At 42.6% G+C, this 24,046-nt stretch overlaps 1 protein-coding gene and 1 long non-coding RNA gene across 13 annotated transcripts in view; both read left to right on the top strand.

The window, feature by feature from the left end:
• The window catches only part of dlg2 (discs, large homolog 2 (Drosophila)), a 28,074-nt gene extending 6,087 nt beyond the window's left edge, over positions 1–21,987 (top strand). For 5 of the 12 annotated variants that reach the window (XM_068330520.1, XM_068330519.1, XM_068330523.1 and 2 more), the window contains 20 exons: positions 784–837; positions 947–979; positions 1,467–1,591; positions 3,360–3,472; positions 3,898–4,034; positions 6,853–6,997; positions 7,085–7,226; positions 9,735–9,891; positions 10,300–10,402; positions 10,648–10,762; positions 15,939–16,115; positions 16,421–16,496; positions 17,924–18,020; positions 19,250–19,300; positions 19,562–19,663; positions 20,059–20,082; positions 20,796–20,968; positions 21,205–21,314; positions 21,536–21,627; positions 21,794–21,987. In XM_068330520.1, coding sequence (XP_068186621.1) covers positions 784–837; positions 947–979; positions 1,467–1,591; positions 3,360–3,472; positions 3,898–4,034; positions 6,853–6,997; positions 7,085–7,226; positions 9,735–9,891; positions 10,300–10,402; positions 10,648–10,762; positions 15,939–16,115; positions 16,421–16,496; positions 17,924–18,020; positions 19,250–19,300; positions 19,562–19,663; positions 20,059–20,082; positions 20,796–20,968; positions 21,205–21,314; positions 21,536–21,627; positions 21,794–21,900 — 2,133 coding nt within the window. In that variant the 3' untranslated portion in view covers positions 21,901–21,987. Of the gene's footprint in view, positions 1–783; positions 838–946; positions 980–1,466; positions 1,592–3,359; positions 3,473–3,897; positions 4,035–6,852; positions 6,998–7,084; positions 7,227–9,734; positions 9,892–10,299; positions 10,403–10,647; positions 10,763–15,938; positions 16,116–16,420; positions 16,497–17,923; positions 18,021–18,127; positions 18,177–18,356; positions 18,403–19,249; positions 19,301–19,561; positions 19,664–20,058; positions 20,083–20,795; positions 20,969–21,204; positions 21,315–21,535; positions 21,628–21,793 lie in introns of those variants that run through there. The other 7 variants (XM_068330526.1, XM_068330521.1, XR_011037783.1 and 4 more) reach the window with 6 other exon arrangements.
• Positions 13,941–14,593, top strand: LOC137605809 (uncharacterized). The gene is made up of 3 exons (XR_011037793.1): positions 13,941–14,037; positions 14,198–14,334; positions 14,497–14,593. It is a non-coding gene; the product is annotated as an uncharacterized lncRNA (long non-coding RNA).
• Positions 21,988–24,046: the final 2,059 nt, after the last annotated feature.

The following is a 24,046-nucleotide window of genomic DNA, read 5'->3' as shown; positions in this document are numbered from 1 at the left end:
ACCAGTGGCTGTGGAGATGGGGTGGCCACTGGAAATTTGTCTCGGAGACATTGAACTGGAGGTCGTTCCGTTAGCACCACTTCACGAAGTCAGCCACCTGCACCCCCCCTCCTCACTTTCCCTGATACATTCCACAATCGGTGTCATTGGAGTACTCCTGCATGTGGAATGTATCCCAGTTGTAGCTGAAGTCCGTGGTGTAGAGGGTGAAGAGTAGGGGAGGGAGCACGGTCCCCTGTGGTACCCCCATGGTGTACCGTGGTATGCTTCCTATAATGTACTCAGCTCCTTTTACTTCCTCTCCCTCTCCTTCTAGTTACATTCTTTTATTACTTAATATTATTGATTTACTTTCTAATTACAAAAATGAATATTTCAGTTTTTCTGCCCAGTTGTTAATGCAGGCTGTGGGAATCTGGTTATTATTAATCAATAATTGTTGATAATCAAAATAGCTGGAAATATCTGGGGGTTGAATTGAGGGTTCATGGTTGATTTAGTGTCAATTTTGGGATCTCTGGAGATGTTTGAAAGATTCAGAACTGCTGCTATGGACAATAATCAGGTAAGATGTAGGTAGTGTCAGCTGTAGGATAATGGTATAGAGACATAAGTGGACAGGTTCAGTGACTCGGTATCATGACCATGGCTGATGATTTGTACTTTTATGTTGTTCTCCTGCCTGTGGTTCATGCTACCCTTGTTCATTGTTGAAAACAGTCAGACAGAAACCAGGCATTATACTGTCTTACCTTTTTCTCCCCTCCTCTGTCTGCCATACAGGCCAGCCCTTCCCCAATGATTGTCAACACAGACACCTTGGAGTCAGTTCCTTATGTGAGTTTTTTTGCATGTTGAGTTGCTTCTATCTCAGGGTACTGCTGTAATGTAAAAAACAAAACAAAACAGGTAATGCTTCAACTAAAACTTCATTTCTGTTCCTCAGGTCAATGGCACAGAAACTAAATTTGAGTTTGAGGTAATAACATTAGAGCGGGTGAGTTCCTGTGTGTGTGTGTGTGTGTGTGTGTGTGTGTGTGTGTGTGTGTGTGTGTGTGTGTGTGTGTGTGTGTGTGTGTGTGTGTGTGTGTGTGTGTGTGTGTGTGTGTGTGCGCGCGCCCGTGCTGCCTCCTGTTGTCTCTGGGTCTACATGGCTCTCGGCGCCCCCTGGTGGCCCTTCAGGTGATGGCTTCTGGATGCTCCTGGCTGGGGGGTTGGGGGTACTCTGCTAGCGTGGCCCTGCTAGGTTCTGGTAGCCTCTCTAGGCATTGGTTTCATCACACATGCATGTTGGTTCAGGGCCTCCAGAGAACCGTTTGGTCCGTCAGAACGTGACGAGTCTCTCTCCAGACATCACACCCATCTCAGGCCCTCTATCCTCCTTCTGCACTGTTCTCCTCTGGTAGTCTACTCCTCTGGACAGGTTGTGTCTGTTATTGACTGATGTTCATGTTTCTTGACCACAGGGTAACTCAGGTGGGGGCTTTAGCGTTGTTGGTGGGACAGATAACTCACACACCGGTGATGACCCCGGCATCTTCATCACCAAAATCACACATGGAGGAGCTGCAGCAGAGGATGGACGACTGAGGTCAGTCACGCCAGCACAGTATTGAACACCGACAGAATTAAAGCTTTCAGAGTTGACAGGAACACGTGTTTTGTTCCATGTAATGTGTGAACATCCACCAGAGACGGTCAGCTGAAGCTCTTTCCTCCACTGCTGCCCTCATTGGTGGACTCGAACAGACATGTCACAACTCTGTGGGGTTTACGCTATACATAATATCCTGTAGCTTTATTGTTCTCTGCGTTTAGGCATTTGTGACATATTTTCCAGCAGCAGGGCTACACGTGAGTTTTATTCATTTGTCAGTAAGAAGTAGTTAGCACATGGGCTACATGAGAGTCTCCAGATTGGATGGATTCCACTGAATAAACAGATTCTGTCTCCTGTGGTTTCTCTGGTCCTTCTCTGGTTCTTGCCTCTCTCCTTTCTTCTCTCTTCACATCCTTCCTAGTCTAACCGCAATTTATTGTCATCTTATGAAATGATCCAGTCATAAAATCGAAAATTTGATGAAGCAACCCACAAATAACTCATGTTTAATGTTTACACATCTCACACAGAGGGGGCAAAGTCCCTAACCAACCCCACCTGTCCACCTAACCACAGCTTTTTGTGACTACAGTAATCCCTCAGGCAATCACGCATCAACACTCGTGACTTCACCTCCTTGTAGATTTTTGGTAGGCAGTCATGTGATACCGTACTCACATTCTATTGGCTGACAAAATCCTGAAGTGCGCTACGTTCTGTGAGTCTCTGACTTCCGTGAGACACTAAAGTGCTTTAAACAGTCTATCAGAGTGTTTTAAAGGTAATACAGATTGAAGGAAATGTTTAAATTACCGTAAATAATATCAATAGTTCGTCGCTCTATCGCAGAATTCGTTAATTGCTTGTGGTTCCTGGAACGCATTAACCACGTGGAAGGAGGGATTACTGCTTTCTATTATTTTCTGTATTTTTAATGAACTAATTTTCCAAACTCAAGTGAACGTCCAGTGAATCCTTTGAATCAACAATGTGAATGAGTCTGAATGACTCTTAGAGAGGATGGATGGACGGATGGATGTATTGATACATTTTAAATCAGTTTAACGTTTTGGGATTTGGTGTTCTGGGTTCTTTCTTTAATTTTAAAGCAAGAAATTGCCTTCAAAATGTTTTACCTTCTGCACTATGAGATTAAAATTAACATTCTATGTTCTCTATGAATGTAGCTGTAGTGTCTCATAATAATAATAGTTTTAGTTCTATTATTGTAAATATTTGATCTGGAGTCATGATGTTTATAATGCTGGTTCAAATGCACTGGAACACAGAAACGGTATTTATGGTGATTAAACATGCAGGACAGGAGTCCAAAGAATTGCTGTTCTCAACCACTTTTATCTGTGAATGTAGGTCACTAGTGACCGTGGTGCACTGGTGTCGCATCCAGAGTGTGCCCTGCCTCGTACCCCAAGTCCACTGGGATTGGCTCCAGTAACCCCGCGACCCACGACAGCAGACGAGGAGATGAATGAATGAGTTAATAATGACTGATGCGTTCTGTATTCCAGAGTTAATAACTGTTCTCCAGATGAATGATGCTAATGAATGAATGAATGAGTTAATAATAACTGTGTTCTCTGGGTGAATGATGCTGATGAATGAATGAAATGAATGGATGAATGAGTTAGTAATGACTGTTCTTCGGGTGAATGATGCTGATGAAATAATGAATGAAATGAATGAGTTAGTAATGACTGTTCTCTGGGTGAATGATGCTGGTGTGTGTGACGTTTCTCAGTCAGGCAACTGAAGCGCTGAGAGCTGCAGGTTCTTCCGTCCGGTTACACGTACGGTGCCAAAGACCAGTGCTGGAGACCATCGTAGAGATTAAACTCACCAAAGGACCACAAGGTAGGCTCTGACACACGCACACATACACACATACACACACACACACACAGACACATACACGCACGCACACACACACACACACACACACACACACACACAAGACATTTATATTTTAAGTTTAGAATAGGAACCAAAACAGATTAATTTTCTTTGACCGTGTTTATAGTTTAGTTGATCTGTAATTGGGAGATTTTATTCCTATTTAATAAAAAATGTTCATGAGTGCATGAGAAGATTCAGGGCTGGTCCATCAGGGAACTGATCTGAGATGTGGTTGGACCTTGAAATTAATGTCGCTGCAGTGTTCCTCAACTGTTTTAGAAAGAAGAAAATATTTAAGTCATATACTGTATGTCACATAAAGACTAAACAGCTGTTTTCATTCATGCACACACACACACACACACACACACACACACACACAGGGCTTGGCTTCAGTGTTGCCGGTGGAGTTGGAAACCAACACATCCCAGGAGACGACAGCATCTATGTCACCAGAATCACTGATGGGGGTGCGGCGTACAAGGACGGCCGTCTGCAGACAGGAGACAGGCTGTTAATGGTGAGTACAGACAGACAGGAGACAGGCTGTTAATGGTGAGTACAGACAGACAGGAGACAGACTGTTAATGGTGAGTACAGACAGGATCTCCGTTTGATTAGCAGAACCTTTCATAAAGGAAATACTAGGTTTGTATTTCAAATACATTTTCACTAGTTGTAATAAGTAAAAATACAACCATGGTTCCAGTTGTTGATATTCACTTAGTAAACACGACGTTTATTCAGTTTAACTGACTTTTATTTCTCCACAGCAGCAACCGACATGCAAACAGGTTTCCTCTAAAGACCATAGTAACTCAACTCATGCGCTCGCTGCACATGCGCACCACACATGAAATGCCGTAAAGGAGAACTACATGGAACTGTCGTAAAGTGTGCAATATAGAACAACACATGTTAACACCAGTGACCCTCTGGAAATGTTGGAATACTGAAGAGACAAACCAATAATTGAAACCAGAAGAGTTTAGTTAGTGAATAAACGATCTTTAACCCGAAGAATATGTAAGTGTATCCAACAAATTCAATTTCATCTTCATTCTCCTTTTCTTTCTTTCCTTGATGGCCACACGTTTTCTCTTTAACTTTTTGATTTTCTTAATAAAGAAAGGAATAGGTTTCATAACTAATCTCATAACAGAGGCTCGTGTCAGAGCACTATTTTAAGTGTATTTTTTTATGCTTTTATAAAGAAGACAGATCTCCTTGTTTCCAGTAAACACAAAGTCTTTATTTTGCTGGAAAGAGTAGAGTAGAACTTTATTGATCCTTATCCTTCTTAAATTGTCTTCCCCTGCATAAACATTATTTTTCTTATACATTTTGCTCAGCTTTTGTGACAGTTTTTAATTTTTTATATTATTTTTTCTAATACTACTAGATACTTTTAGTATTAATAAAAATAATATAGCTGCTATGGCTGCAAACAGTTATTTGATTCTGTAATGCCATAAAACTGATGTTGCAATCTTTCACTAAGCTAATTTGGGTGATGAAAACATGTTTAACAGGTAGGTCTGAATAAATTCTGTAGGTGTGTGTTATGTTCTGTCATGACATAGTGATGACTTTCAGCCAATTTGGTGCATTTTATATATATAACAGCAGTACTATAGTAATATACTATAGCTATTAATCAGGTCATGTTTTCATTTATCATTCTTCTTACATAAAGGTATATCTCACTGACTCACTGTGAACCACAGACTAACCCTAGTGCAGCAGCAGTATTACAGTGTTAGTATTTCAGTATTACAGTGTTATAGTGTTAGTATTACAGTGTTAGTGTTAGTATTAGTGTTGCAGTGTTCGTATTAGTGTTACAGTGTTAGTATTGCAGTGTTACAGTGTTAGTATTACAGTATTGCAGTGTTCGTGTTAGTATTACAGTGTTAGTATTGCAGTGTTACAGTGTTAGTATTACAGTGTGACGGTGTTAGTATTACGGTGTTAGTATTACAGTGTTACAGTGTTAGTATTGCAGTGTTAGTGTTACACTGTTAGTATTACAGTGTCACAGTGTTAGTATTACAGTGTGACAGTGTTAGTGTTACGGTGTTAGTATTACAGTGTTACAGTGTTAGTATTACAGTGTTAGTATTACAGTGTCACAGTGTTAGTATTACAATGTTACAGTGTTAGTATTACAGTGTGGCAGTGTTCATGTTAGTGTTACAGTGTTAGTGTCAGTGTTACAATGTTAGTGTTACAATGTTAGTGTTACAATGTTAGTGTTACAGTGTTAGTGTTACAGTGTGACAGTGTTAGTATTAGTGTGACAGTGTTATTACTACAGTGTTAGTGTTAGTATTACAGTATAACAGTGTTAGTATTACAGTGTGACAGTGTTAGTGTTTTAATGTTAGTGTTACGGTGTTAGTATTACAGTGTTACAGTGTTAGTATTATAGTGTGACAGTCTTAGTATTACAGTGTTAGTATTACAGTATTACAGTGTTAGTATTACAGTGTTAGTGTTAGAATTACAGTGTGACAGTGTTAGTGTTACAGTGTGACAGTGTTAGTATTAGTGTGACAGTGTTATTACTACAGTGTTCGTGTTAGTATTACAGTATAACAGTGTTAGTATTACAGTGTGACAGTGTCAGTATTATAGTGTGACAGTGTTAGTGTTTTAATGTTAGTGTTACGGTGTTAGTATTATAGTGTTAGTATTACAGTATTACAGTGTTAGTATTACAGTGTTACAGTGTTAGAATTACAGTGTGACAGTCTTAGTATTACAGTGTTAGTATTACAGTGTTACAGTGTTAGAATTACAGTGTGACAGTGTCAGTATTTTAGTGTTACGGTGTTTGTATTACAGTGTTAAAGTGTTAGTATTATAGTGTGAGACTCTTAGTATTACAGTCTTAGTGTTACAGTGTTAGTGTTAGAATTACAGTGTGACAGTGTTAGTATTATAGTGTGAGTGTTAGTATTACAGTGTTAGTGTTAGTATTACAGTGTGACAGTGTTAGTATTACAGTGTTAGTATTACAGTGTGACAGTGTTAGTATTACAGTGTGACAGTGTTAGTATTACAGTGTTAGTATTACAGTGTGACAGTGTTACTATTACAGTGTGACAGTGTTAGTATTACAGTGTGACAGTGTTAGTATTACAGTGTGACAGTGAGCGTTGCCTTAAGGAGGCATCTCTCTTAATGTAATTACCTCGTCACCCTCACACCATCTGTCCTACCCCAGTCCTCTGGGGGCAAACACGTGAGACTCCTTTGAAGTGAGCGGGAGGAAACCTCCAGTCCGTCTGTTTCTGTTGGACGAGTAGCTCCACATCAGTGTGTCTGACCCACAGGTGAACACCTATAGTCTGGAGGACGTGTCTCATCTAGAGGCTGTGGCCGTCCTGAAGAACACGTCGGATGTGGTCTACCTGAAGGTGGGGAAGCCCACAGGTGTGAACCAATCAGAGCCCTATGGACCTCCTGATGTCACACACAGTGAGTACTGGGAACCAGTAAGTGAGTTACTAATGTATTTATTAAACGTTTTTTAGATCCACTGACTGTCCTCCTGTCGCTCCACAGCGTTTCCTCCAGCCATGGAAGATCACATCCCTTCACTCATCAAAAATGAAACGCTGGCTCACCAGTCTGGGGCCCCCCCAGCCTCCCCTGGGGGTCACTCCCCTCTCTCTCAGCTCTTCCCTGGGGGAAACAACATCAACAGGTTGGATGGTTTTTCCTTCTTACGCTGAATTCCTGCTGGGACCCAGAGTGTGTATGTGTGTGTGTGTGTGTGTGTGTGTGTGTGTGTGTGTGTGTGTGTGTGTGTGTGTGTGTGTGTGTGTGTGTATTGTGCTCCATCCTGTCTGCTGTGTGTTGATGATGAACTGAATAAATAATGTATTTGATGCTTGAGAGATTTTTACACATTTTTGATATCTGAGTAACGTAGTTTAAGTCTTAAATGTTTAACTTTCAGTTTGTGAAGAGAACAAAAATCCTGTTTGAAGCAATGAATCCACATAGAAAAGGATTTTATGTTAGATGAAGCCCGTCAGTAAAGTCACGTGTAGGGAAATGTTAGCAGTGAAACTGGAAGCTGATTTTAGAGGAGAGCTCCATGTTAAGCTGGTAGTGGAGGATTAGTCCACCGTTCTGTTTGAGTTAAGAGGTTTACTTTTACTGCTGTTGGTACGAGGGAGTCCCTAATAACCTCTGAGATATACTACTACAAAAAATATCCAGAGTGCATACCATGCATATTGGAGTGATTGGAGAATATAAACTGAATAAAAACTGTTACAAATAAACAGAGACATGATTAAACATTATAGAATAAAATGATCCCTATAAAAAGCCAGCAAGACGATGGGGTTTAGTGTATTCAACCCTTAAACTTCATATCTAGTTTGTAATAACACTGAAAAATAAATCAGATAATAGAGTATTGGACAAAAAACTAGTGATGCAATTTAACAGTTATCAGCATTTAAATACAAAACATATATGGTATTGAAATAGTTATGTAGATTTATAAAAATTAAAATTCTAATATTTTCAGAGACCAGATTTTAGATTTTTATAAACTGAGTGATAATTTTCTGAATTCAAACGAGGCTTAAACATTTGTATTAAACATTTAATACATTATTTACTTGCTAGTTTTTACTTATGTATGAGTGATGCATATGTGAGAGTATTTGGATGTGTGAATGTGTGAATCTGTGTAAGTGGATGGCATATCCAAATGAGCCATGAAATACGTTGTAGACTCTTCTGCCGGTCTTGACCAGGAAGTGGCAAGAAGGGTGTGTTATGAACCTTATCAAGTGTGTGAAAACTGCAGCACATAAAGTGTAAGAGTACCAATGAATTACTGTTTCAGATGAACCCAATCTGAGATAAAACTACACACACCTACATAATTATGCTGACTGCAGTACATTTACAGATAGGAGTTTGCTAATGGATCACTGCATGCATTTAGAAACATGACCAGCAGATGGCAGTATGCGGCTCACATTCAAGAGCGTTACTGTGGTTCTATTTTTGCGTACCTGCACAGGTAGTTATTATCATGGTGGTGTTTTTCAGTGAAGTGCAGCTACTTCTGACTTTAAGGACATGATGATTATTGTGTTGTTAATCTGTACATGCGGTATCTATTGCTTCGTCTGTCCACTCCTGGAAGAGGGGTCCCTCCTCTGCAGTCTTCCTGAGGTTTCTCCCATCCATTTTTTCCCCTGTTAAAAGGGTTTCTGGGGGGAGTTGTTCCTTATCCGATGCGAGGGTCGCACTGCTTGCAGTGCACAAAGGTCAGAGGGATATCGTCCATGTGCAGATTGTAAAGCCCTTTGAGACATTGCTTGTGAATCTGGGCTATATAAAAATAAATAAACTTGAAACTTGAAACTTGATGGTGGTCGGCTGTCTGCTTTTAAATAACAACTATAGATAGAAATTAAAATTGATTGTCCACAATAATGGGTGGCGCAGTGGTTAGCGCTGCTGCCTCACAATACGGCGGACCCGAGTTCAAGTCCCGCTCTGTGCGGAGTTCTCATGCTCTCCCCATGTCTGGGGGGGTTCTCTCCGGGTTCTCCGGCTTCCTCCCGCCTCCAAAAGCATGTGCTTCAGGTTGATTGGCCGTTCCAAATTGCCCGTAGGAGTGAGTGTGTGTGTGCATGGTTGTATGTCTTTGTGTGTGGCTCCGCGGTGCACTGGCGTCATGCCCGGAGTGTCCCCCGCCTCATGCCCTGTGCCACCGAGATAGGCTCCGGCTCCCCGTGACCCGCTGCGGCGGATACAGAGGTGGTGATCTGAAGATGAAGATGACTGTCCACCATAATCACATTGTGGGGTTCACTCCATATTTTAACGTACACAATGCCAAATATATTCATCTGTTTGTAAAGTCTGCGTACGAGTCAGTACCAGGAAAAATAGCAATAGAGCGCCTTATAGTTCGTGTTTCTACACATCCCTTGCAGGTGTGTGTGTGTGTGTGTGTGTGTGTGTGTGTGTGTGTGTGTGTGTGTGTGTGTGTGTGTGTTAGCATGTGACAGACTTGAATTGGGGACGAGGGCTCCACACTGGTGAAGTGGAGCACCGTGTCCCGGTGGATCTCCATCCGTCGCTGCTGAGGACCGTCTCTGTCCTCCATCACGGGGCTGAAGATGCTGAAAGCCGCCGACTCCTCGGAGCTGATGTTCTATCTGAATTATCTGTACAGGGAACCCAGGAAGGTCGTGCTCCACAAAGGCACCACGGGCCTGGGCTTCAACATCGTGGGCGGTGAGGATGGCGAGGGCATCTTCGTCTCCTTCATCCTGGCAGGAGGGCCTGCTGACCTGAGCGGGGAGCTGAGGCGAGGCGACCAGATCTTATCAGTAAGTAACGAACTCCTGATCTACGTGTTGGAACACTCAGTGGGAATGAAAGAATGTGTTTTGTGTCCTGTGTGGACTGAGAGAAGAGCAGTCATACTTTAATCTGCTCAACTTTAGCAAAATAAAAATCATTTCATCAGGAATCCAAAAGCGTTACAAACTAACTGGAAGTAGACGCTGTGTTTTGATAAGATCACGTTTTAGATGATGAAATATTAATGTGTGTGCTTCCAGCCTATTAATAGTCTAACGTAATGGTCTGATTGGCCTAGATTCATTTATAGGACAACCACTAACAGCCTGGTGTGTTCCTACCCTGTCAGTGTGTGTGTGTGTGTGTGTGTGTGTGTGTGTGTGTGTGTTTATCATCTTTGTGAGTGTTTTTCATCCTGTGGATGATCCACACAGGTGAACGGTGTGGATCTGCGAGGAGCCTCACATGAACAAGCCGCTGCAGCGCTGAAAGGAGCTGGACAGACTGTCGCCATCATGACCCAGTACAGACCAGAAGGTCAGATCACACCTGTACCTGTACCGACACCAGTCAGCAGGGGGCAGTGCCCCCCCCCCCCCCGGGGATTCAAACCCCGTGTGTGTGTGTGTGTGTGTGTGTGTGTGTGTGTGTGTGTGTGTGTGTGTGTGTTTTACAGGGAACTGTCCACAACATATGTACGCATGTCTAACATATAATGTATGGTCTGGAGTGTAAAGATCATTTCCCCATGGGGGATGATTTCTATTTGTTTGTTTGTTTAGAGTACGGGCGTTTTGAGTCCAGAATCCATGACCTGCGGGAACACGTGATGAACTACAGTGTGAGCTCTGGTTCAGGGTCCCTGCGCACCAATCAGAAGAGGTCTCTCTATGTGAGGTAGGTTGTCACTGGGACACACCTGTAGTCACCGGGACACACCTGCAGTAACTGGGGCACACCTGTAGTCACTGGGACACACCTATGGTCACTTGTACACACCTGTGGTCACTGGGATAGACCTGTAGTCACTGGGACACACCTGTAGTCACTGGAACACACCTGTAGTCACTGGGACACACCTGTAGTCACTGGAACACACCTGTAGTCACTGGCACACACCTGTAGTCACTGGAACACACCTGTAGTCACTGGAACACACTTGTAGTCACTGGGACACACCTGTGGTCACTGGGACAAACCTGTGGTCACTGGGACACACCTGTGGTCACTGGGACACACCTGTGGTCACTGGGACACACCTGTGGTCACTGGGACACACCTGTGCTGGGCTTGCACTAGGAGCTAGTATGACTAAGCCACTGTGGCTCAGTGTAAAAGAATTGAGTAAGCCACAAAAAGCCACATTCTGTGTCCGAGACAGTGGCGCATTGTGCGGACGACCGACGCTGGTCGCAGGAGGGGCGTGTGGGGGAGTCCGGGGGGCCTCCCCCAGGAAATGTTTTCGAAAATGGGGTTGTTTTCCTGCATTCTGAGGACAAAATCTTCTGTTCAGTTTACCTACAAAAATACTCTAAAGTCAACAGTTGAAGCTGAACTCTCTTTATTTCTGTCCTACTTTATGCAGGAATGAATGTGAGATTCAACAACTGAAAACTTGCATTCACTCTGAAGATACAGTCATAAAAAATATTACTCAATGTTTACTGTAAGTTTTACTTAGACTAGAAGACATTTCAACTTTGACCACCACCAACACCATTGGTATCTTCTTCTTTTCATTCCGTTTTATTTAGTGTTTTATTTGTAGGCTACCAAGGTGGTTTTTGCACCTACGGCTGCTGGTTTAGGCTTTTTTAGTTGATAATATATCTCTCTGAAGCCATAATTCATGCTTTGTCTCAGTGTGGTTTGCTGGATTTTTATATCAGCAAAGAACACCTGAATTAGCCACACTGGAAACACTTCTTTTCCTTTCGGCTTTTCCCTTCAGGGGTCACCACAGCGAATCAATTGCCTTCATCTAGCCCTGTCCTTTGAATCCTCTTCTCTCACACCAACTACCTTCATGTCGTCTTTCACTACATCCATAAACCTCCTCTTTGGTCTTCCTCTAGGCCTCCTGCCTGGCAGTTCAAAACTCGGCATCCTTCTACCAATATATTCACTATCTCTCCTCTGGACATGTCCAAACCATCTCAGTCTGGCCTCTCTGACTTTATCTCCAGAACCTCTAACATGTGCTGTCCCTCTGATGTACTCATTCCTGATCCTATCCATCCTGGTCACTCCCAGAGAGAACCTCAGCATCTTCATCTCTGCTACCTCCAGCTCTGTCTCCTGTCTTTTCCTCAGTGACACTCTCTCTAGACCAAACAACATCGCTGGTCTCACCACAGTTTTGTACACCTTTCCTTCCATTTTAGCTGAAACTCTTCTATCACACATCACACCTGACACTTTCCTCCACCCGTTCCATCCTGCCTGGACACGCTTCTTCACCTCTTTTCCACACTCTCCATTGCTCTGGACTGTTGACCCTAAGTACTTCAAATCCTCCACCTTCTTGATCTCTTCTCCCTCTAACCTCACTCTTCCACTTGGGTCCCTCTCATTCACACACATGTACTCTGTCTTACTGCGGCTAACCTTCATTCCTCTCCTTTCCAGGACAAACCTCCACCTCTCTAGCTTCTCCTCCACCTCCTCATACACGTCCTGTACCGCTCTACCATACTTCTCTGCCACTCCAGACTTCCTCATACAATACCACAGTTCCTCTCTGGACACCCTGTCATCAGCTTTCTCCAGATCTACAAAAACACAATGCAGCTCCCTCTGGCCTTCTCTGTACTTCTCTATCAACATCCTCAAAGCAAATACTGCATCTGTAGTACTCTTTTTTGGCATGAAACCATACTGCTGCTCACAAACGCTCACTTCTGCCCTTAGTCTAGCTTCCACTACTCTCTCCCATAACTTCATTGTGTGGCTCATCAGCTTTATTCCTCTGTAGTTGCCACAAGTCTGCACATCTCCCTTGTTCTTAAAAATGGGCACCAGCACATTTCTCCTCCATTCCTCAGGCATCTTCTCACTATCTAAGATCCTGTTGAACAACCCAGTCAGAAACTCTACTGCCACCTCTCCTAGACACTTCCAAACCTCTACAGGTATATCATCAGGACCGACTGCCTTTCCACTCTTCATCCTCTTCAGTGCCCTCCTCACTTCATCCTGACTGATCTTTGCTACTTCCTGGTCCACAACAGTCACCTCTTCTAGTCTTTGTTCTCTCTCATTTTCCACGTTCATCAACTCTTCAAAGTACTCTTTCCATCTTCCCATCACACTACTGGCACCTGTCAATAGACTTCCATCCCTATCCTTAATCACCCTAACCTGCTGCACGTCCTTCCCATCTCTGTCTCTCTGTCTTGCCAACTGGTATAGATCAGTCTCTCCCTCCTTACTGTCCAACCTAGCATACAAGTCATCATAAGCTTCTTGTTTGGCCTTTGCTACCTCTACCTTCACCTTACGCTGCATCTCCCTGTACTCCTGTCTACTCTCCTCAGTCCTCTCAGTGTCCCACTTCTTCTTAGCTAACCTCTTTCTCTGCATGCACTCCTGTACCTCCTCATTCCACCACCAAGTCTCCTTATCTACCTTCCTTCCAGATGACACACCAAGTACTCTCCTACCTGTCTCCCTGATCACATTAGCTGTAGTTGTCCAGCCATCTGGAAGCAGCTCCTGACCACCCAGAGCCTGTCTTAACTCCTTCCTAAAAGTCATGCAACACTCTTCCTTTCTCAGCTTCCACCATTTCGTCTTCTGCTCTGCCTTTGTCCTCTTCATCTTCCTCACCACCAGAGTCATCCTACACACCACCATCCTATGCTGTTTGGCTACACTCTCACCTACCACTACTTTACAGTCACTGATCTCCTTCAGGTTACACCGTCTACACAAGATGTAGTCTACCTGTGTGCTCCTACCTCCACTCTTATAGGTCACCCTATGTTCCTGCCTCTCCTGGAAGAAAGTATTCACTACAGCCATTTCTATCCTTTTTGCAAAGTCAACCACCATCTGTCCTTCTGCGTTCCTCTCTTGGATACCAAACCTGCCCATCACCTCCTCATCACCTCTGTTTCCTGCACCAACATGTCCATTGAAGTCTGCTCCAATGACAACTCTCTCACTCCTAGGTATGCTCTGCATCACTTCATCAAAGTCCAGCCAGAATTTCTCCTTCTCCTCCAGCTCACATCCTACCTGTGGAGCATACCCACTAACAACATTGAACATCACACCTTCTATTTCTAGCTTTAGACTCATCACTCTATCTGACACTCTTTTTACCTCCAGGACATTCCTAACAAACTCCTCCTTCAAGATGACTCCTACTCCATTTCTCTTCCCATCTACACCATGATAGAACAACATGAACCCTGCTCCTAAACTTCTAGCCTTGCTACCTTTCCACCTGGTCTCCTGGACACACAGTATGTCTACCTTCCTCCTCTGCATCATGTCAACCAACTCTCTACCTTTTCCTGTCATAGTTCCAACATTCAACGTCCCTACTCTTAGTCCTATACTCTTGGTGCTCCTCTTCTCTTTCTTCGAGCGAACACACTTTCCTCCTCTCCTTCTTCGACCAACAGTAATCCAATTTCCACCGGCACCCTGTGATGGCGGTCGTTGGGGCCTCGACTGATCCGGTATGGAAGTCATAGGTTTGATTTGCATCTTTGATTTGGCAAAAGTTTTACACCGGATGCCCTTCCTGACGCAACCCTCTGTATTTATCCGGGCTTGGGACCGGCACAATAAGACACTGGCTTGGATATTCTTGCGGCTACATTGGCATGGTATGCCATAGTTTATTTATTTAATTCAATAACATGATTTTTCATTTCAATTTAAAAAGACATCTAAAACATCAAGCGAGGTGAAAACACATTTACATCATCGCTGGTTATTCCTGCTGGTCAGAGGGAACAAAAGTCTAAGACTACTAACAAGTATTGATAATATCTTTAATTGACCTTCTGATCGGTCTGTCTCCACTACCCCCCCCTCTCAGCATTCACCATTTGTTTATTAATGAGGACTTTAACACAAACTCTACTAGAAACACTGGATTCTTTTGATCGATGGTCCTCTCATTGTCTTACACCAATTCACGGGTTCAGCTTGGAAAAAAATAATCTTTTGTTTTTCATTGGACGAGAGGAGGTCATGACCCGAGTGCATATTTAATGATCGGGAGCGTTCAGGTCAGTTCGGCTATTTCCGTCGGCATGCGGAAATGGCGGCTCTAGCGCCACTTGCTAGTGGTAATAGCGAGCGGCGCTCGCTAGCAACAAAGTTTTAAGTTCTAGCCTTTTTTCCGTAAAAATAAGAACGCCACTGTGGCTACACGGTCTAGAAACATTGTAACCAATCCTGCATTTACTTCGCCTATGGCGAAGTGGCGAATGGCTAGAGCAAGACCAGCTGTGGTCACTGGGACACACCTGTAGTCACTGGGACACACCTGTAGTCACTGGGACACACCTGTGGTCACTGGGACACACCTGTAGTCACTGGTACACACCTGTAGTGACTGGGACACACCTGTAGTCACTGGGACACACCTGTGGTCACTGGGACACACCTGTAGTCACTGGGACACACCTGTAGTCACTGGGACACACCTGTAGTCACTGGGACACACCTGTAGTCACTGGGACACACCTGTGGTCACTGGGACACACCTGTAGTCACTGGGACACACCTGTAGTCACTGGGACACACCTGTAGTCACTGGGACACACCTGTAGTCACTGGGATAGACCTGGTTCTGACAGGTGGCTGAGCGTGAGCGGTTACTATAGTGACGTGTTAAACATGAATGAGTGAACATGAGACGGTTACCATAGTAACGTGTTAAACAGGTGAATGAGTGAACATGAGATGGTTACCATAGTGATGTGTTAAACAGGTGAATGAGTGAACATGAGATGGTTACCATAGTAACGTGTTAAACAGGTGAATGAGTGAACATGAGATGGTTACCATAGTAACGTGTTAAACAGATGAATGCATGTGTTGCACTGAACAGGACTCTGTTCGACTACGAGAGGTCAAAGGACAGTGGCCTCCCCAGCCAGGGCCTCAGCTTCAGGTACGGGGACATCCTCCATGTGATCAACGCCTCTGATGATGAGTGGTGGCAGGCCCGGCGTGTCACCCCCCATGGGGAGAGCGAGGAGATGGGGGTCATCCCCAGCAGGAGACGGTGAGTAACGGACAGGTACCTGATTTTATTCTAGAACATTCTAGATTCCAGTTAATCATGTGTCAGCGCTTGAATGTCTGTGTTTGAGACTGTACTGATGGTCCTGAACTCACACACACACACGCACGCATGCACACACACACACACACACACACACACACACACACATATAACCAGTCTGTATAGCGTGGAAAGATAATTTCCCCAGGGGGACAATAAAGCGTCGTCTCATCTGGTTTTACGTTGTGTTCAGTGGGGTCAGGGGTCATTGGAGTAAACGGCTGACGACATTCTTCTCTGGTCAGGGTGGAGAGGAAAGAACGGGCTCGTCTGAAGACGGTGAAGTTTGATGCCAAGCCAGGATCTTTGGATTATAAAGGGGTAAGTGACTCAGAGAAATCCAGATTACCTAATCCACATCAATGCATTAATCTGAAGGAATATTATGGCACGGATGGTGATCTGTATACCGTCTGTGTAGTAATAAACAGATGTTGGTAGTTTTGCTCTGCTGATGTTTATTCACGAATTATGTGAAGGGTTTTCCTGACGTGTCTGACTTGTCCAGCAGTAATTTCATTAAAGGTAGAATATTCTATCATCTGTAAACCTGAAGCCTCCACAGTGGGTTCTGGACGTGTTCTATAATAACAAATAGGCTTTAATCATCTCACCCCCTACTGTTATATGGAGCCATCGGATTAACTGTACAAATATTCCACAGCAGTACTCATCAGATGATGGGGTTAGGTCTCATCCTTGCAACTCTTCTCTCGTCATGACGACTGTTGTTCTGTCAGAGCCTGATCCATCTCATTAAATGAGTTCCTTCAGGAAGTAGTGATGCTGTGAAATCGAGTCAATCCCCACACAGAACCTTACGACTTTATCAAGATCACCAAAATGGATTTGTTAGTTTGTCCGATCGTGATGAGTCTGCAGTGAAGGGACTGAAAACGTCTCTGATGCAGCAATAGCTGATCAATAAGTACTGGGTTTAAAAGATTAACACGTCTGATGATTCATTCATTCATTCATTTTCACAACCACTTCATCCGCTGTCACTGGAGCTGGAGTCTATCCTTGGCTAAAATTTTATAAGATTTCAAATTACCCACAGTAAAATCATTTTCCATCAAACCATTTTTTCACTTTTATATCATCAAAATAAAAAAATATCCAAAATGTTTTTACATTTACAATAATATGAAACAAAAAAGGGCGGCACGGCGGCCAGTGGGTGGCGCTGTCTCCACACAGTAAGGCGGTTCCGGGTTTGAGTCCCGCTCTGTGTGGAGTTAGCATGTTCTCCCCGTGTCTGGGGGGGTTCTCTCTGGGTTCTCCAGCTTCCTCCCCCCCTCCAGAAACATGACCTTCAGGTTGATTGGCCGTTCCAGTTGACCGTGTGTGTGTGTGTGTGTGTGTGTGTGTGTGTGTGTGTGTGTGTGTGTGTGTGTGTGTGTGTGTGTGTGTGTGTGTGTGTGTGTGTGTGTGTGTGTGTGTCTGCGTTGCACTGGCGTCACGCCCGGAGTGTCCCCCGCCTAAACGCCCCAAGCCCGCAGGGATAGGCTACACCCCCCCCTTCCCCCTACAGCAGATGAAACGATTGAAAATGAATGAATAAAACAGAAAAACAATCCCAACAACAGGAATAAATAAAATGTAAAATAATAAAATAAAATAAAATACAATGATGATCAAATTCTTTGTATATTATTTTCACCATGAGATCTTCTTGCTGTCCCGGTTCCCAGAGCGTTTCGTGTCTGATGAGGGAATCTGTTCCCACACTTTCTCTCCATCCACAGTCACTCACTGACAAACACAAAAAGACTTTGGTCTTTACTCGAACGTTCCCGTTCCTCAGGAGCAGAGAGGGTGAGCAGGATGGAGGGGATTCACACCGTAAGTAACGGACGAACACGCAGTCGGGCTGGGGGGTACGTACAGCTGATGGGGGTCAGTTGTGTTTCAGGGTCAGAGGTCACTTGTTCTTTCCTGGTTTCTGTTAGATGCAGGCAGAGACATTCTGGCTCAAAGGCGCCCCCTGGTGGACACTTTGTATGACCCAATTTTTTTCCAGACAGGATATCAGCATGTCCCACTAAACAGCAGATTGTCATGATGTTTGGTTCCCCCTGCTGGCTGGGCAGGGTGGGAACAGCTTTGTGTCAAACCCCTTGCTTATGCTGCAGCTCTCCTCCATCTTTTTTCTGTTCCGCTGCTTCTGGACGACCAAAGGACGTCCTGGCAGCTGCAGATGATGGGTATGGAACCAAGACATTCAGTAAGTCGGTCTGGGAGCGACGTGCCACCCCTCCCTTTCTCTGACACATGCATGCGCCTGCTGCATCAGCTGCGCCTGCTGCATCTGCTGCATCAGCTGCGCCTGCTGCATCTGGTACTCATCTTGAATGATAACGGTGGTACTGGAGGTGAAGCAGGTTCACTCAGTACGGTGTTTGTTTTATGTTAAAAGACGCCACCAGGGAAGTCAATACATCTCATTAATCACAATTAACAAATTATTCTTTGTATGTTTATTTTTAATTGTATGCTTAATGGAGCCATAGAAGTAAAGTAGGGATATGATATTATTTGCTTTTTGTCAATAAGGCTTGATTTAGATTTTTTAAGGACGATATTTTTCCTGTGTTCTGAACTCAAAGTGTTTTTAGAATAACGGGTTGATGTTAATGACACCTGTTGGGTCGTCAATACTGCTGCACCACCTGACACCCCCCTTGACATGGTTCACATTAATGCATGTTTGCATGACACTCGCATTAACAATGTTTTGTCTGCTTTTACATCAGTGTGAAGTCTGATCATGCACAATTTTAATTTTTTTCAGCTTTGTAGTTTTCACTATTTATTAATTATGAGATTAAACACATCAGATAATTTGTGAGATTTTTACCTGCATATTTAGTTAAGTAAAATATTATTTTAGGACCCTTACATAGCTTGTAGGAAAAATATGTGTGTGGGGGGGGGTCTGGTTTTGAATGCTCTGTTTTCCGCATCAATCTTTTTTAGTGATAAATCACAACAAAGATGTGATCAAATCCTCCCTGCATGTTCTGTCAGTGTTCTGCCTAAATAACGCAGTACTACTCTGTGTATCACACCAGGAAGTCAAGAGGACAGAATTATCTCCTACGAACCTGTATTACGCCAACAAAGTAAGTATTCAATGAGTTCATCACAATCACGATACTGTGATTAACAGTATCCGAAGTACAGCAACTTATAAGAAACGACGGACGGACAGGCAGACAGACGGACAGGCAGACAGACGGACAGGCAGACAGACGGACGGACAGGCAGACAGATGAAGGTAGGGGGGTAGACAGGTGGATAGACAGGTGGGTGTTCTTCATATACCTGAGCTGACGTCCATCAAAGAACCTCTAAGGTAGTGGTGTGTGCTTCTTCTTCTACAGTTGACTATGCCAGACCAATCATAATCCTCGGACCAATGAAAGACCGGATCAATGATGACCTGATATCAGAGTTCCCTGACAAATTTGGGTCATGTGTGCCCCGTAAGTAGAACACAGAAACTGGACAGTTATCTTGAATTATTAAGTGGAAGTACATTCCAAAGTATAAATACATGCTATATAATTATATGCACTATAGTTGTATATAATTGTGAAACTGTTCGTCCTCCTCTAAACTGACGTCTAATGTTCTGACATTGAGTGCAATAAAGATTGAATGACTTCTTTCAGCCTTTTTCTGACCTGATGATCTCAGCCTCCTTCTGACCCTTAACAGGTTCTTCACGGCTGTAGTGTGAACAGGTTCTGAACAGGTTCTTAATAGGTTCTGAACAGGTTCTTCACGGCTGTAGTGTGAAATCTTTTGTTCAAATCAGCTTTAATTTTGCATGTTTTCATTTACACATCTCCTTTACTTCACTGTAAACCTTATAAAGCTGCCAACAGTTCAGGGCACCACGGTGAGTCCATTAAAAAAAAGTGGTTATGGTCTAGATAGGTTTTGAAGTGCTTTGTCCCCGTTAGTGGTGAACTCTGACCCTTTAGCACTACTGTACATGAGTCGTGAACTGTTTCATTAGTAATAGCACTGCTCTTACCTGTGTCAGAATATGCATCTTAAGCTTTCTTTTTTCGTTAAAGATATCCATTATACCCACTGTTCAGCTGTGATCCTATTCCTGTTAAAATTAAATTCATAGTGAACAATGGTGAGCATGTGCTTCTGATAAATAGTCAAAAGTGTGGGATATTTAGCGTCCTGGTTCTCCATTTGTTGTTAGTATGCAGATTTCTTTACAATCACTGAATGGTGTGAATGGATGTCTTTAAGGTAAACAGGCTTTAAAGGTAAACAGTCGTGAAAAAATCACCGACCTCACCTTTATTTGATGTTAGTGATTAAAACATCATGAACAATCCAAAGCATACATTTAATAGCCTCTGATAGTAATGGTGCAGATTGTAATCAACTTCATTCACTATACTACAGTATACAGTACTATACTACTAAACTAATATACAGTACTATACAGTACTATACCATACCATACTATACTTATACTATAATATACTACACTATACTATACTACATCTATACTATACTATAATATACCATACTATACTATACCACTGATGTTGCAAGGGATGTGAATCAGTCCTGTGTGCACCACAGACACCACTCGGCCCCGGCGGGACTATGAGGTGGATGGACGTGACTACCACTTTGTGACGTCCAGAGAGCAGATGGAGAAGGACATCCAGGAGCACCAGTTCATCGAGGCTGGGCAGTACAATGACAACCTGTATGGAACAAGTGTCCTGTCTGTCAGACGTGTGGCTGAAAGGGTAAGGCTGTTAATGTGTTTCTGACAGCTGCACACAGGCAAACGTGTCCTGTACATTATACAACTCCTGCTTTTAACCAGAGGAAAGCAAGAAATGTGTCTGTATCTGGACCGACCTCTGACCTAATGCTGTTTAAATTTCAGCCACATTACATTTAAGATTTCAAATACCTTTAAACCCGGATCGATTACAGTTTATTTGCTTGTGAGTGGAATAATTTTTTATGCCTTTTTCAGGGTAAACACTGTATTATGGATGTGTCTGGAAATGCCATCAAGCGACTTCAAGTAGCTCATCTCTATCCCATCGCAATCTTTATAAAACCCAAATCTATTGATTCGTTAATGTGAGTATTCATTTTGTCAAGACAAGGACAAAACATTTAACACTGATTTTAAAATGTTTACAACACAGTATGATTAAGTTAGACTCAACTGTTAGAACTGCAGATTAACAATAAAGGTTTGTATAACTTTTATTCCACATGAGGTAATTTTATTCAGGACTTTTGTTCACATTAAAGTTGTAATGACATTTAGGGACAGTTTTATTTTTATGTCCTCTCAGGAACATGAATAAGAGACTGACAGAGGAACAGGCCAAGAAGACGTTTGACAGGACTCTAAAGCTGGAGCAGGAATTTGGTGAATTCTTCTCAGGTATGACATTAAAGTAGAAAAGCAAACATTGTGTATTCAGGTTGGACCCACTGGCCAACCGTCATAATATCAAGGCAACTGTGGAGTAAAAGTTCTGACACCTTAATGAGCCCAGTTTAAACACTGAAAGACTTCATATCAGATATATTATTACTTTGTTCTGCAGCTCTGGTTGAAGGAGACACCTTAGAAGACATTTATAACCACTGCAAAGAGGTCATAGAGGAACATTCAGGGCCGTTCATCTGGATCCCCTCAAAGGAGAAGCTTTAACTTCATCACCGCGGAGACCCTGGACTGCTACCAACTAGTAATACCATGTATGGCTATTAATAGTTTTCATAAATAATTATTGTGAATACGTATTGTCGTTATTCTTTGTTTTATTTTGTCTTTTCTTTTGTTTAGTTAGTTTTTCACTCAATCTGAATGCTCTGAACTTACACTAGTGTGTATGTTTGGGAATTTGGCTCCTTTACATGAAGCCTTTGTAAATATATTGATTTTTTTTTTAATGTATGACCTAAATAAATTGGGGTGGCTAAATAGCGATCAGGAGGTGGCAAACACAGGTTAATCTTCCTGCTAGACTGACGTAAGGATTTTAGCTGCAACACCCCCACCTTTCCTTCAAACCACAACCGGAAAATAACTTTATGAAGTTTACTGTTACATTTGTCCGTCGCGGTGACGCTGCTGTGTCTTTGTCTGTTTACTGCTGTATGCATCAATTTAGAACATTTTAGGATGTAGGATGGACTGGAATTACTAACTATGATTTTAATGGGAGGCCTCTATTGTTGGAGATGTAGTTCTATATTTGGTATTTAAATCGCTGGTGGTCACAAAAGAACAAAATTATTTATTATTTGAAATATAACTGAATAAAGTTATTGAGTAGATTTTATTTGATTGATGCATGTTTTTACTGTTCTGGGGTGATAGTTATACAGCAGTGGGGGGTGGGGGGTCAGGGCCAACAAGGCCTTCTCTGGTCTAACACCAGAAATCAGGTTCATATTCATGATACAAAATAATTAGATTTTAATGCATTTTCCTTAAAATATATATTTAAATATAGTTACAGAAATCCTTGCTTATTCATTCTTCCAGATGCACGGCTTCACTATATCGCTGATTTTTAGCAGATAGTCATGTGATACAATACGCGCGTTCTGTTGGCTGACAGCGTCTTTAATTCGGTGCACCCTCGTGAAGTCACGAAGGGCACACTGAATTTAGTTCATTTTCCTCCTTACCAAGAGGTATTAACATTGTCCTTGGCATTGAACTACAGTATAACATCCCCACCCGTCAAACTGCTTGCTGTGGAACCTCTGTCATTGTCTGCCCCCTGCTGGTGGATTAGTTTAATGACAAGCTGACCCGTTGAGTCCTGACATGGAGGTTTATCAGCAGGAGAGCATCAGGCTGCAAGAACCGCTGCAATCAGGTTGTGTTTCAGAAATCACCATTTTCACAACCTATAGATTACTTATGAAGGTTCAAATCTGTCAATAAATCTAATTACTATTATTGATTCAATCACCACTAAAGAAGGATAGTTTCTTTTAGTGATCACGTTTAAAGTAATTTTTTGACTGTTGACTGTGGGACTGGTGTAAAATAACCAAAGTGGGTCTTGGATGTAATAACAGAAACTTGCACGTATAAAAAGTTGTACGCACAAGTTAGAATGAAGATGGTTTTATTAAGTAACTGGTGGAATGATTTTTTACTCCACTTCTTGGATGGGACAGGAAGCAGCACAAGTAGACATGTTTAGAACACACACACACACACACACACACACACACACACACACACACACACACACTAACACACACACAACAGGTAAAAATGGTAGTCTTATCATAATAAATTTATTCTGCAAATACATTGTACAGTAGTGAATCCACATCTACATTTTATATACAAACTATGATTTGATTTGGCAGGTAAATATTTGTACCTTTGTCCTGTCTTTAATCCTCTCACCACACATAACTAAAATGTTATAAATAATCTGTCTCTGATCAGCATTAAAGACATTAATTCTACCACTGTTTATTTGCTCCTATGTCTATCTGTATTTCTTTAAAAGATGTCAGTGGCTGGTGAGGACATATTGTGTTGAATCAGATCTTAGATTTTAAGTTGGAGTGTTTCACACGCTGGATCACCTTTTTCACTTTGTCAAAAACTGCACGTTACACAAACAAAAGGCAGATCGAAACACAAATAGCCATGAATAATTCACACACAAGTCGTACTGACTAAAACCATGTATTTGGAGGAGAGTAATATGTACTGGGTAGCAGTTTGGCAAAGGAGACGATGAGATCATGCAGATTAAGAGTCATCAAAATTAATTCATAAATCAGTAAAAGATAAGTTTCATGTGCATAAAAATTATATA

This window comes from Antennarius striatus, chromosome 13, assembly GCF_040054535.1.
Source record: "Antennarius striatus isolate MH-2024 chromosome 13, ASM4005453v1, whole genome shotgun sequence".
Lineage (NCBI taxonomy): Eukaryota > Metazoa > Chordata > Actinopteri > Lophiiformes > Antennariidae > Antennarius > Antennarius striatus.
The sequence above is the reverse complement of the archived record's forward strand: the minus strand, read 5'-3'. Positions and strand labels throughout refer to the sequence as shown.